This window comes from Nuphar pumila, chromosome 3 (genome assembly GCF_984573655.1).
Source record: "Nuphar pumila chromosome 3, dmNupPumi1.hap1.1, whole genome shotgun sequence".
Taxonomy (NCBI): Eukaryota; Viridiplantae; Streptophyta; class Magnoliopsida; order Nymphaeales; family Nymphaeaceae; genus Nuphar; species Nuphar pumila.
Window position 1 is genome coordinate 146073698 of NC_143251.1, and position 14309 is coordinate 146088006.

Below are 14309 nucleotides of genomic sequence, written 5' to 3' on the forward strand. Positions count from 1 at the left end.
TGATGGGATCTATTTTTTTCCATGAGGAACGGGAAACCACCATCTAGTTCAGAGATAGTTTCACTGGCTAAATCTACCGAAATTATGATTGTTTTCCCGGCAGTGTAAACACGTGATACACCCCTTGCCTCCAGGGAGATGCCTTACTTTGGCACGAGCAAGAAGCATAATGCCGTTGGCCTTTCTTATATGCAAGGGGCTGACCGTGAGAATGGAACCCTTATCACCTGTCTAGCAGCCAACGCCCCTTCGCACTATGCCAAACCCTTGGGCTCATGGACCCTTTCTCAAATTGTACCCCTTAATGCCTTTTTTTCAAATACAACTGTCCACTTCTGATTGCATGTCAATATTTTAGTACAATAACTTGTGGCATTTACACATTAAATCTAAGGCCTTTCCACAGTTTTAAGAAAACCAACGAAGGGAGTGAAGATGCAAGTAGAACCCATCACAGAATACAGAACACTCACAATTAACTAAAAAAAAATCTCAGATAATAAGGTTCTCACCACGAAAACAAAAACAAGAGGCGAGACATCAGGCCAGATGACACAGAAGACATCATACATATGCAAAGATACTCTTTACTGCTGAATCCTATGTAGGTATGCAAAGAAACGTCTTTGTTTACTGCTGACTCCCAGTGGTGGTATCTGCTGCAAACTCATAAGAAGCATGCTCACCGTCACCCAAAACATTGGCAATCTTCTCAACAGGGATCAGAGGTAGATAGAGAGACACAGCATATCCCTTGGTGGCTGTATAACGCACAGCCTCATTATATTTGCCTGAGCAGTACTCTGCAGTAGGGGCTACAATCTGCACCGTCTGAGGGAAGAGAGGTAGCCGATTGAGAGTGTGCCAAGCGGTAACCGCGTACTTCGACGCGACCGGCTCATACTTGGTGTAGAGATCCTTGCCTACAGGCTCACACTTGGCATAGACGGCCTTAGCAACACCACTGGCAGTCTCCACCACACCAGCACGCTGCACTTCTGATGCTACAGAACGAGCCACCTCCGGAGCCTTTTGTGCGGCCAAGTAAGCTTCCTTCACAGCAGAAGGCATGCGCTGATCCACCTTGCAAACCGTTTCATCCACCTAAAAGAGAATGAAATTGCAGAGATTAACGATGTTGAGGAATTCCTCCGTAAGATCTAGGTCATTTTACTGCATCAAAAGATCTTTCAACGACATAAAGCTAACTAAATGCACCAAGTGTGATGGTCGCATGAACACATGTATAATTCATTTTGTTGGCCAAGGAGCGCTTGAGTGAGCGGCTACGTTACACTAGTCATTCACATGACAGCATTGCATGGAGCCCACAGCAACAGATTGCAGGCCTCACATGAAATACTGTGATGCGATTCGCTCAGTCACATAGCCGGTTGGTTCACTTAACCGCTCCCCGGATACCCTCTCAAGGTAAAAACCTTGGCAGGCCTCTAGTTGATAAATCTACTGTTGTCAGTATCGGAATTGGACCTGTATCGTTTGGCCAATGATACTCTAAGTGTTCGTTCTGAATCAGTAAAAAAATAATTTAAAAATATTAGGTGTCAATCAAAACGTGACAAGTGTTAAAACTATTAAAATAATATTCAAATTTTAATTTTAAGCTGAACACATAAATGTAGAGAACAATGGTCATGTGCCTAACCTGAGTGGCATAGACAAGAGTTATACAGGAAAAATTGGTAGCCCTCCAACTCAAAAGTCGGACGGCTGCACTTCAGATATGTGAGATGGGGCCAGTCATGTGAAAAGGGAGAAATTCATGTATTTTAAGAGATACCCATCTTTAAATTGAACACTTGGAATGATTCAAGCCATGACTCATTAAATTGGAAATATAGCAACCAAATAACCACCATGATTTCATCAATAACACAAGTCTTACCATCAAGTTTGATGTGAAAAGGAGTCTTACAAATATTTCAATGACTTGATATTCAACAAGAAATATTCAACGATTGACTTAATGCAAAGGAAAAAACATAAAATTTATGTTTTCTATCACTCATCACTACCAACTCATATTCCTTGTAAGCATGTGAACCATAACCAATACCAGGTCCCATAAATAAAAAACGAAGAACAATAAGACTAGGAAGAAAGTGTCATCATATTCCTCAAAAAAAAAAAAAAATCACAAATACGGACCACCAACCTGCCCCTACCACAGTGCCCCTGGTCCCTTGTGTCGAAACCATATTCTGGGTGATTGACGGTCCCATCATTAGCGTTATAATTCCCAAATTTTCTTTATACTATTATATGGTTTTAAATTTTTAAATACGCCGATATTTTCTCGAGAATTTCCTCACGAAGAAAAAATGCTCCGTAAAATCGCGAGATTTTTTCAGAGAACGAGATTTGTGATAATCGGTATCTACCTTGCGATCCATGAAGCGGAGGAATTGAAGAGGGACGGTGTGGAGCCTGCGGTAGACGGGGCCGACGACCGTCCTGACGGTTCCCTCGACGCCTTCGACGCCGGGCTTCAACGGGCCCGAGTTCTCCTTCGCGTACCCGTAGAGGCTTGAGAAGCACGTCATCCCCTTCGATGCGGCGGTCTGCACGAACTCCAGATGCTTCAACCTCTCCTGCTCACCCTGCCAACAAAATTCTCACACTCATCAAAAGAAACCCTAAGCCTCCAAGCCAAGAAAAAACCCCAATTCCTAAAACGATCTCCCAAGGGAATCAACGTGAGCGTCCGCTAATTGAATTTGGCGTGAGATCCATACTAAAGAGTGGAAACAAATAAACACAGAATTTATAACATTCCTTTGTACCCACAATCTAATTGGAACCTCACGATGCAAATTTCTTAGACAATAGATGTGTTCAGTATGGCCGATTTAGTGGCAATCCACCCTTGGATCATGTTTTCTTAAAAAAAAAAAGGTGTTTTTCTAATAAAAAATACATTGCCAAGAAAATCTATTCACAGGTCAGATTCCAGGAATCCAAAAACCAGATCTGACTTAAAAAAAAAATACATCCATATTGTTTGATGCAACAAAAAATAAAAAATGCTAGGCTTTGCTAAGTCGGTTACAGGTACAATCAAACAATCGACAATCGATTGTAGCAAACTATTTTCCTTTCACTCAAAAAGAAAAAAAACAATCGATTGGAGCAGATATTAATCCATTAAAATACTTACAAAATCCCGTATTTGAGATACATATTTCAGTTGAAATTCACGTATCTCGAGCTTCAAATACTAAGTTAGAGATTCAAACACATTAAGGAGGCGTTTGCATGTCGAGGAAGGGCGCTCCGCGCCTCATTCAGCGCGGAGCCTCCTTCCGCGGTAAATGAATCGGACCCTCCCAGCAGGAAGGGTCATGCGTTGATTTTGGGAGGAAAAGGAGCCTTGAGTTTGCGTTGTGTTTCCACGGCAGACAAACACGCCCTAAAGAAAAAAAAACATATTTAGTACCAGTTCGGTAGCGCGATCGTTGACATCCGCCATTAGATCTCTGCAGCGAACGAGAATCTTATAGAAGAACAAGAAGAGCAGAAAGAAACCGTAGAAGAAGAAGAAGATAGTAGAGAAGGGTTGCAATGAATCGTAGGTAGAGAGGGGGGCTTTTATAGGAGAGCGTTAGATCGTAGACGTCTGAAGCTCCGAATCAACGGCGTCTGAGACGGTGGAAACGGTTTTAAGCCTCCGGCCCCACTCCCCTTCTCAAGGTCGACGACTTCGATGCGAAGGAAACTTGACGCGCATTCAACATCGCGCCACTCGTCACCATCCGCGTGGAGAACTCAATGTTCTTTTCAACCGTACACGGTTGTTATGATGTAAATGTTTGTTGTTTGGTGACGATGGTTAGATAATTTGGCCAGACATAGATAATAAATAATTGATTAGATTACTTTATTTCTCACACTATTTTACATGTTTTAACAAGAATAAGAATTAAATTACAAACTTATCTAAAAATCATAGATTCTTGCCTCAAATATAGACCTCAAATTGAATTCAAATACTAACAAATAAAAATTGTGTATAAAACAAATACACACTAATTTTTCAATATCACAACATTGTAATTGATATCGGATATCTGGATATCATTGAGATCCAATTACTTTAGAACACTTTGACAGATAATGAATTTTACTAATTCATATACAAATCAAATAGTAGAAATCACTATGCCTGCCTGCTAAAACTATGCAGATTCATTTCAAGAAAAATAAAATAAAATTTATCAATAAAAAATCAAAACCACCACGTATACAAGTAGCAAATCAATGACTAACCAAGTTTTTATAACTCCCAATATGCAAATAAAAATTTAGAATACAGATTTTGCTTTCAATGAGAACTTGTTGCAGGATGACAGACTAGACAAGACAAACATTCAAATTATTAGAGAAATGATCTCATAAGAAGGTACCGCTATATTTGTCATTTCTAGATATAAGAGATGCCTCATGCTCCAACAACTGTCTTGGGCTCTCCTCCGCAAGCGTATTTTCCAAATCAACTTTTCTGTCTACATGACACAATTCCATTTCTTAGACAAATCTATAGCACTACCAAAGAAAATGAAAAGAGAAAGCAATATAAGACCATATTGGTAAAATATAAAAGTTTACTTCCAAACAAGATTTTGTCCAGACCATGAGAACTGTGCAAACAATGCTGCTCAATAAGCAGAATATGATAATTTATGGACAAATATTGAAGTGAATAAGTTGCAAATGTGAAGTTTTGCAAGTTAATTCTTACTAGTTTTACCATGGGATGACTGCTTGACCCTCTCCCTATCTTGCACTTGCTTTGCATTTTCTTCTTTAGTTTGCTGAAAAATAATTGAAGTATGTCCTGCATCTAAAATCAGACATAACCAGTGACAACCAAGATCTCAAAATTTCCAAGAAGTTCATATCTGCCACACTTGAGAAAACAAGTAATTCTTCTGTACACATACACATTTCAAAATTGTCAGGATTGTTAACAACATAATTTGATTATTTTGAAGTATTGTTGTAAAAATGACACTTAGCTGAGTACACAAAAATAAATGAATAAAAGATTCGATACAAAATACTTAATATCATCTTCTCGGATGGTTTATCACCTTCCACTGAAGTAGGCTGACTTCCACTTCAAGCATCTTCCTGTGCAGCGACTGATTCCTGCATGAAGAAGGAAGAAAAAAAAAAGGGGGAAAAACGAAGGAGGAAGAATAAAAAGAAGGGAGAAGAACGAAGGGGGAAGAAGAAAAAGAAGGAAGAAAAACAAAGAAGGATAAAGACAAGAGGGGAAGAACGAAAGAGGGGGAAGAATGAAGGAGGGACCTCACCGCGCCTTGCCGGAGGCATCACCACCGGCGCGGCCTCATCCTGCTGACCTCACACCATCGCCGCTGAGAGAGAGAGTCGGGGACCCCTTACCCCGATTTTTTTTCAAAGCCATGTTCCCTCGTCTGTTACGAAATTAACATAGATTTTTTCTTCTTTCTCTCTAACGTTGGTTTTGATTTTACCGTTTTCTCTTCTTTGTCCTCTTCTCCTTCCTCTTCTGCTGCTTCTTCTGTTTCTCCCCTTCTCTTCGTTGTTCATTTGGATTGGTTATGGGCTAGAAACTAAGATAGGCAACCTAGTTGGGAAAAATCTCTAGGGATAAGAGGAAAGAGAGGAAGGGGCGAAGCAGGTTTAATGCATTTTAAGGTATATTATTTTGATTTTTATCTAGATTTTTTCTAGACGTTGCTAAATTATGTTTAATATGATCTTGAATATTGGTATTTTAGGATTTGATAATGGTTTCATGAGATATTGGGGCACACAAACTTGATAAATTCGCCTACACAGTAATCCTGTAAGCAATTTCTGTCTTTTTCACAGTATTAGGAACAACAGAAAATTGTGAAAACTTATAAATTTTAGATATCTCTATGGCATACTTTCACAAAGTAAGGTTTACTGAGATTTATGAATTGGAAAGCCCATAAAATCTTAATAATTGAACAATGTTAAATTTTAAAGTAGCCCTAGGTGCATCCAGGACATTGAAAAATCTAGAATTTCAAGGATTTTCTAAATTTACATCTATCAGGGACAATGAAAAATTAGACATAATATTTGAAAGTTTCCCACACTTGCAAGAGCCAGCAATTATAAACAGCAATTTCCTATTCTAAAAGGTATTCATTAGAGTAATTATTTGATTTTTTTAAAATATAGTATATTCTAGTTTCTTATTAGTTTTATTATCTTTTGTTTATTGGGTTAGCGTTTTCATTTATTGACCTTATGATCAAGATAAATTGGTAAAAGACATCAAATTTATTAAATTTGTTTTATGTTCTTCATTTTGAGTGGCTTATACTTTTTTTAATTATTTATAAAATATTTATAATATCCTCTATTGATTTTTTGGAGGGTTAACTAATTAATTGACTATTTATTTATAGGATGTTTGTGTTTCTTTGTCACGTCTTGCTGAATGCATTTCAAGATCAAAACCTAAACTTAATTACATTGCATTATTCATTAAAATTGCTTTCTTTGATCTTTATATCAAACAAAGCTAAATTTTGAAGTAAAATCATTGCATATTTGATGTGTAGGTTCAAAATGTGTTTAAATTAATTTATGAATTATATTGTAACTTGGAAGCAAGACCCAAGTTAAAATGGGTTCTATGGATACACATTTTGCATGTGCATATATAAAGGATATATGTTTATAATTAAATATTTAATGGACAAGTTAGAATGTGTTTGAATGAATTTATATTTGTGTTTACATGTTGAAAGAAATTTATGAGCAAAGAATAAATTTATATTTTTGAATGAATAGATGAGTTGGTTATGAAGTTACATGTTTAAATGCTTGATAGGCAGGTTAGAATGAATTTATGTTTGTATTTAAATATTAAAAAGAAATTATGTTTGTGTTTGAACTTTGAATGTTTAAAAGAATTTATGAGTAAGAAATAAAATTATATTTTTGAATGAATTGATGGGCAAGTTATGGAGTCACATGTTTGAATGTTTGATGGGCATATTAGAATGTTTTTTAATGAATTTATATTTGTGTTTAAATGTTAGAAAAAAGTTATGTTTGTGTTTGAATGAATTTATAATTTTTAATGAATTTATGGGCATATTATGAAGTTATATGTTTGAATGTTTGATGGGCATATTAGAATGTGTTTGACTGAATTTACTTTTGTGTTTAAATGTTAGAAGGAATTTATGTGTGTTTGAATTTTGAATGTTTAAAAGAATTTATGAGCAAGAAATAAATTTATATTTTTTAATGAATTGATGGGTATGTTATGAAGTTACATGTTTGAATGGGTAGGGTAGAATGTGTATGAATGAATTTAAGCTTGTGTTTCAATTTTAGAAAGAATTTAAGTTTGTGTTTGAACATTGAATGTTTAAAGGAATTTATATAGAGAACAAATTTATAGTTTTGAATGAATTGATGGGCATGTTAAAATGTGTTTAAATGAATTTATAAAATGTTAGAAGCAAAACCTTAATTTGAATGTATTGTATGGATATTGTTAGACTGCTTAGATGAATTGTGTTATATAAATTATAGTTGGAGACACTAGTTTAGTTGTTTAGTATTTCAATTTTATGTTATTACATGACTAGATGTAGCTTAGTTGTAACTTAGTGTGAAGTCATGTCATTTTATAGTTTTTTTTAATTGACTAATAATACATTTTTTTTATACAAAATCAAAAGTTAACAAAACCCGAACCAAGTTAACTAGCTCAAATCACGAGTCACTAGGTTTTTGAACCATGATTGTTAAATATTTTTTTTTATTACATCTAACATGTCCTAATTGTGAATATGATATTATGTAGTTCCTTAATTTTTTTTTGCACTTTTTAGTATAGTTTATTGTCATCTAAATTATTATTTTTTTAGTGTGTATTTGTGCTCACCCTAACTTAGATTTTTAGCTCAGCCCTTCCCTTCTACCTGTCAAACTGTTGTGGGTCCTGCGAGGTGGACATGTGTCAGCTTTTCATTGGTCAGGTAACTCCCTTACAACCATTTATTTATTCAGAATGAGCCCTATGTGTTTTTTTCTTCTTCTAGATGAACTGCACTTAGAACGGACTTAGCTATTAGGGTATGGGAGTACAAAACTACAAATACCATCTGAATGTTATTTGGCTCGACCCAAACCTGAGTCAAGTACCATGCAGGATACGATCTTAGCTGTCCAGCTGATGCATCTGGACTAGGATTAGTCCACATCCAAATGTGACCGTGGACCAATCCTAGGCTAGGATTGAATGTAGGATGGAACGAGTTCGAAGCAGGTGATATTGAAAATCACCACACATCCTTATAAGGACGGCATCTTTGTACCACTAAGATGTCCTGGTGATATAGAGACTCGCCTTGTGGGGGCTCCCCACGATAGTATTCCGAGCCACCATGATCATGATGCGGTGATAATTGAAAAAATCACCGGTAATGGTGATTTTCAATATCACCTTAGCCCAGTGTTGTGAGAGGAGTACGCCTCAGTACCTGAAGCGTACGCCTCAGAGGCGAGGGTCACGCCTCAAGGTACTGAGGCGTTGCTGTGATGCGCCCCTCATCAACCTCCGACCAGTTGTGACCACCGACCACCGGAGTTGCTGTGCTGCAGCTGCTGCTCAGTCTTCTCCGACCACCGGACGACCGGCATATCCCTCGCTTCCGTACCAGCTGGGCGCGTGGTCCTTCTCTTACTGCCTCCCCTCCCACCGCTTCACTTTCATACCAGTTGTGAGAGGCGTACGCCTCAGAGGCGAAGCGCAGGCTCAACGCCTCGCTTCGCCTCAACGCATTTAACAACCTTGCCTTAGCCTACCCATCCTATGTCAAATGATGAGATCCTACTCCATGCAAGTTGGGTTTGGTTGTGATTTTTATGGGTTGTCCAACTCGATCCGGCTGACCTGAGTGCCTTTTTCCATATACTTTCATGTAAGAAAAATGAAATTCTGAATACCCTGTAAATCATGTGGGCCGGGTTTGAGATTCTATTTTCTTAACTTGCAATAACCTGAACCAAATCCAAAGCAGAGTGCACCCTAATGGGTTGGATACCCGACTCTCTGAGTGTAGGAACCTATGTGGTGGACATGGCAGGAAGACTTGTCCTCAACTCAAGAATGGATGAAGGGCTGGGTCACATAAAGTCTGTGAGTGGATCAATTCGAGGAAGACCCAAAACCCAAATCTGTGAGACGAAATTTACACTTGGCAGCAGACCATCACACGGCTTCTTTCCCAAACACAACAATGACGGTCAATCTTTCCCACTTTTGGTGCATAAAGGTTGTGTAAATTTCTTTCCACACCGTAGGCATTAATGTACATTGTACATCATGCAAAACAGTAGCAAGTTTGTGAACTTCAATGTTCATGCAATATCCTGACCAAGTTCTTGAATTCCAAATTTCACGACTCCCAACAAAAAGAAAAGTTGTGCTCATGTCTTCACACTTTGTCTTGATGCTTAACGTATCCAAAAGTTGTTGCTTCCATAGTCCTCAAGACAAAGTAAACATACAGGCGGACCTAGCTTCCTCCATTAGACAAGGAATCACAAGCAAAATTGGACGTATATATATATATATATATATATATATATATATATATATATATATATATATATATATATATATATATATATATATATATATATATATATATATAGAACCATGTTCCTGCTTGGCATCAAGAATGTCTGCCATGGACAGCTCCATTGGAAAATCTCTCATCCAAAGTTGCAGCGACGACGACGAAGCCGACACAGAAGCCGACGAAACCCGTTTCATTTACATGTTGAACACAATTCTTAGCGGCACTGCTCGCCTCAACATTCTGCTACCAACTGCAACAATCCTGGCATTCACCATTTTTGCTCCAATAGTGACCAATGATGGATCATGCAACACACTAAACCGGTGGTTAACGGCTGTATTCTTGGGCCTCTGCATATTGTCATGCATCTTCTTCGCATTGACAGACAGCTATCGAACTGTATCAGGAAGGCTATGTTATGGGATTGCTACGCTCCGAGGGATATGGACCTTTAATGGCGGCCGGAAAAAACCAGCCGATCTGTCAGCTTACCAACTAAGAAGAAGCGATCTGTTTCATGTAACACTGTCCATCGTAGCCTTTCTAGCATTTGCTTCATCGAACAATGATGTTGCAGGGTGCTATTACAAGGCAATGCCAAGGAAGGTGACTAACGTGGTCCCTTTGGTATTTGGATTTGTGATCAGCTTTCTCTTTGTGATGTTCCCTTCAAAGAGGAGGGGGGTTGGTTATCCATTTTTACTACGAGCAGATGCCTTGCACTTGAGGGCCTAGTCAGATGCTGAAAGACAAGGATCTAATTATAGGGTAACTCATATTCAACCTTTCTGATTTGTTCCATTGGCCAATGAAACATTCTTCCTTCAATTTTCAGAAGATAGTCATCATCGCCATTTGGTGTGCATGCGTGTGTACATAAACGTGATAAATGAACCTGGAATTTGGTGCACATTAAAAAAAAAGGCGACAATTTTCCTAGAGCAGCACACATGCAAAAATTGCAGAAAAAAAGGCGATGCAAAAATACAGTAAAAAGGTCCATATAGAGCTCAGTAACAGTAATTTTTAGCCAAAATCAAATGAGAATTTGATCTGAATCACCATAATGTAATATGTAAACTGTGACACATTTAGGAGACATCAAAGATTAGGCAAGCAGGCCCGGTCAGGATGTAATTGTTGGACATTTTGGGTTTTCGGGTCCAACCCACAGTCTGACCCGGTTTGACACCCTGTTAGTGGGTCACGTAAGTGACTGAATAATGGAGGTAGTGGGTGGGAGTTACGTGAATGTGGAGAGACCACATTCACGTAACTGCCCAATTCTCCATTATATAAAGAGGTTTGGGGTTACGAAAATGATGAGATTTCGTAACAATCCCCTGCCAAAATATTGTTCTGCATTCAGGCGCAGCAGAACGGGTCCTGCTCACCGTCGACATTAGGCCTGGGCTCATTGTGGACGTCGACCGGCTGAGGAGAACGCCAAACTGACTACACGGACAATGGCGAATCCATGTACGCTCCCTGTATTGTTTGTTTTACAGGGTTTCGCCCAACATTGGGTTATGGGCCCACAACGCCGCGCATTCCCGCTGCGCGTTGCCGTGTAGGCTGTAACGGCGTTTTGGCATCGGTGGAGTCGCCGTGGGGCGACAACCACCGATTAGCCGAAGACTGTCGCTGTGGGGCGACAGTCATCACCAGCAAATGTCACCGTAAAGGGCGACATCTTTTTTCCCTGTTCTGCCAAACCTTAAATTTGCGTTTTATACCTGTGGCCGTTGGGCTGCAGGAAGGTTTTGCTGTCGCCGGGATCATAGCCGGAGCTGTCGGGTTGGCCGGCGTCTGGACATTTTGCCGGAAAGCTGCATGTGACAGCGGCGGTCTTGCCGGTGCCACGGATCACCCACCCCATTGCCGGAGGAACCTGCAAAACCGGCGATGTCAATAAAATATATATATATATATATATATATATATATATATATATATATATATATATATATATATATATATATATATAACCCTTACCAGTCGTCGCGGAGGGGGTGGGTTTTCGCCGTGGGTTTTCGCCGTGGAGGGGCAGCCACTGGCCGGCGGCATCCTTGTTGATGTCGTCGGGGCTGCCGCCGGACTGGCAGGCACTACCACGCCCTTTCAGCCATCAGCTCCACCTCCATAGTCGCCGTGGGGCGACGTCGTCTGTCGAGGAGGGGGGATATCGCCAGACCAACGTCACCGTGGGGTGACGCAGGTCGTCGGTCGCCGTGACGGCGACGTGGGTCGCCGTGACGGCGACGTGGGTCGCCGTGACGGCGACGTGGGTCGCCGTGAAACCGAAAAAGGGGGAAACCGAATACCCTTTTTTTCGGTTTTCCCTAAAACTGAAACAGAAACCATCGGGTTTCTGTTTAGGTTTTAAAAGGGAACCGAATCGGGTCCGGCGAGGCGACCCGTGGACAGACCCGATCCAAACCCTTTTGGGTGGATCGGGTCTGCATTTTTTTCTTTTTGGATCTGACCAGGACCCATAAAGGTACCGGGTCTGGGTCTGATCCGGAAAGGATCGGGTCCGATCCGGACCCATTTTGGATCAGGTCCGATCCGGGACCATTAAGGACCGGGTCGGACCCGGATCCGCTTTAATCCGGGTCGTACCCGGTATCCGGTTTGGACCGGGTCATACCCGAATCCATGTAGGACCGGGTCATATCCGAGTCCATGTTGGACCGGGTCATACCCGGGTCCATTTTGGATCGGGTCGAACCCGGTATCCGTTTTGGACTGGGTCCGACCCGGGTTTTTTTTGGACCGGGGCCGACCCGGGCCTGTTTAAGACCGGGTCTAACCCGGGTTCTGTTCGGGCCGGGTCTGACCCGTATTAAGTATGGGTCGGGTCAGACCCGGATCCCATTTAAAACTGGGTTGGATCCATAAGAAACAAGATCCAAACACTATTGAGACTGAATCGGATCAGGAACCTGATCCGACCCCTTCCGGAACCGGTTCAGAGCCGTTTTTGACCGGTTCTTTCCAGTTTTTCACTGGTTCCGAGATGCTGAGACCCTATTTTCATAGATATAAAGAAATACATAGATTTTGGTATACGGTTATAGAATTTTATGAACTTTAGTTCATATTATGTATCAGTTTATAAGGTTCAGAACCGGTTCGGACCCTTAGATGACCGATTCGGGGCAGTTTCAGACCGGTTCAGAGTGTTTTTAGACCGGTTCCTACATGTGGACCCTGGGTTTTACCCATATGAGCATGCTTTTGTTATTTTTCATGCTTTATAAAGTATTTATTTTGAATAATGCATGACTTATGCATGTTAATTCATGTATTTAGCGTTGGTTAAGTTATGCATGATGATTTTAAGCATGAATTATGACTAAATTTATGACAATTAGTTTATGCATATTTGTTGAAGTATGAACTGATATTAAGTCATGAATATACATGCATTAAAATGTGTGCATGGGTGTGCTCCATAATACGAATAAGTTTTTCGATAAAAGATTTTGATTAACCGATTCATGTAATCACCAAAGTGATCTGAGTCGTGTTAATTAAAGATTCTTTGGACCGTATTAAGATTCATAATTATGATTGTGTGTGAATTTATGAAACATCGATTCTACCCAAATGTAGGTCGTTGTGTTCCAAATTTACACAGGGTGTGATAGTAGATGTGCATTCCAGCCCATGAAGCATGTTCGTACCCAAAAGGTATAGTGCTGAATTGCCTCTAGATTCATGATCTACTAGTTTCACTAACTGTAGTCAATTCCTTGGGAATTGAAGAGACAGAGCAATTATGAGTATTATCGTTTTCACCAAAGTGAAACGATAATGGCTCAACTATGTTTGTCTCAGAAAAGGTGAAAATAAAGGGTCTCATTTTTACCTTTTCAACACAAGTCTCGTTTGAGCAATAATAGTAACATCTTTCCATTTTTCGTTCCTTTGATTTATCAGGTTCCTTCCATATCGACGGTTCTAGTAGTATCCCTATCTTAGACGGATCGAATTTTTCTGATTGGAAAGAAATTATGTTATTCACTTTGGGCTATATGGATTTAGATCTGGCCCTTAGAATTGACGAGCCTCCCACTCTTACAGAGCAGAGTACAACTGATCAGAAGGCTGCCTCTGAGAAGTAGGAGCGCTCGAACAGACTTAGCCTGTTGCTTTTGCAATCTCGGGTGGCTAAGAACATTCGAGGCACAATTCCTTACTGTAGGACTGTGAAGGAATTTCTGGGAGCCATTGAGGCTCAGTTCATCACTTCTAATAAGGCAAGGGCCAGTACCCTCATATCCAAATTAGTGTCTATGAAATATGCTGGTGACAGTCACATCCGACAGCACATTTTGGAAATGAGGAATATTGCGACTCAACTGAATGACATGAAGTTCGCCATCTCTGACTCATTTTTAGTCCATCTGATCTTAACCTCGTTACCTACTGAGTATGAACCCTTTAAAATCTCCTACAACACACATAACGATGAGTAGTCTTTTAATGACCTCTTGAGTAAGTGTGTCGAGGAAGAGGAGAGGTTGGAGAGTGAGAGGGTGCCAAGTGCACATATGGCCTCTCATAAGGATAAACAGAGGTCGAGGCCAAAGAAAAGCTCTTCCAAAAAGAAGAATCAGAAGAGAGCCACTGGGGAGAGTTCAAACTCTCAGGCGA

The 14309-nt window shown here is 40.0% G+C and overlaps 2 protein-coding genes across 2 annotated transcripts; one reads left to right on the plus strand and one right to left on the minus strand.

Annotated features, from left to right (window-relative positions):
* Positions 1–457: 457 nt before the first annotated feature.
* Positions 458–3771, minus strand: LOC149844306 (stress-related protein-like). Its single transcript, XM_090000491.1, has 3 exons — positions 3458–3771; positions 2403–2621; positions 458–1104 (listed from the first exon to the last, which is right to left on the minus strand). Exons 1-3 carry the CDS (start codon positions 3488–3490, stop codon positions 631–633), a joined length of 726 nt encoding a protein of 241 aa, XP_089856617.1. The 5' UTR covers positions 3491–3771; the 3' UTR covers positions 458–630.
* Positions 3772–9746: 5975 nt separating this feature from the next.
* LOC149844307 (protein DMP6-like) lies at positions 9747–10382 on the plus strand. Its single transcript, XM_090001071.1, has one exon. The coding sequence runs from the start codon at positions 9747–9749 to the stop codon at positions 10380–10382; it is 636 nt and encodes a 211-aa protein (XP_089857197.1).
* Positions 10383–14309: the final 3927 nt, after the last annotated feature.

Coding starts and splice junctions, on each gene's coding strand:
- LOC149844306 (XM_090000491.1), bottom strand. CDS start 3,490: ATGGCGGATGTCAACGATCGCGCTACCGAACTG. Junction 2,622..3,457: donor ACGATCGCGCTACCGAACTG/GTACTAAATATG, acceptor TTTTGTTGGCAG/GGTGAGCAGGAGAGGTTGAA. Junction 1,105..2,402: donor TCCGCTTCATGGATCGCAAG/GTAGATACCGAT, acceptor ATTCTCTTTTAG/GTGGATGAAACGGTTTGCAA.
- LOC149844307 (XM_090001071.1), top strand. CDS start 9,747: ATGTCTGCCATGGACAGCTCCATTGGAAAATCTCTCATCCAAAGTTGC.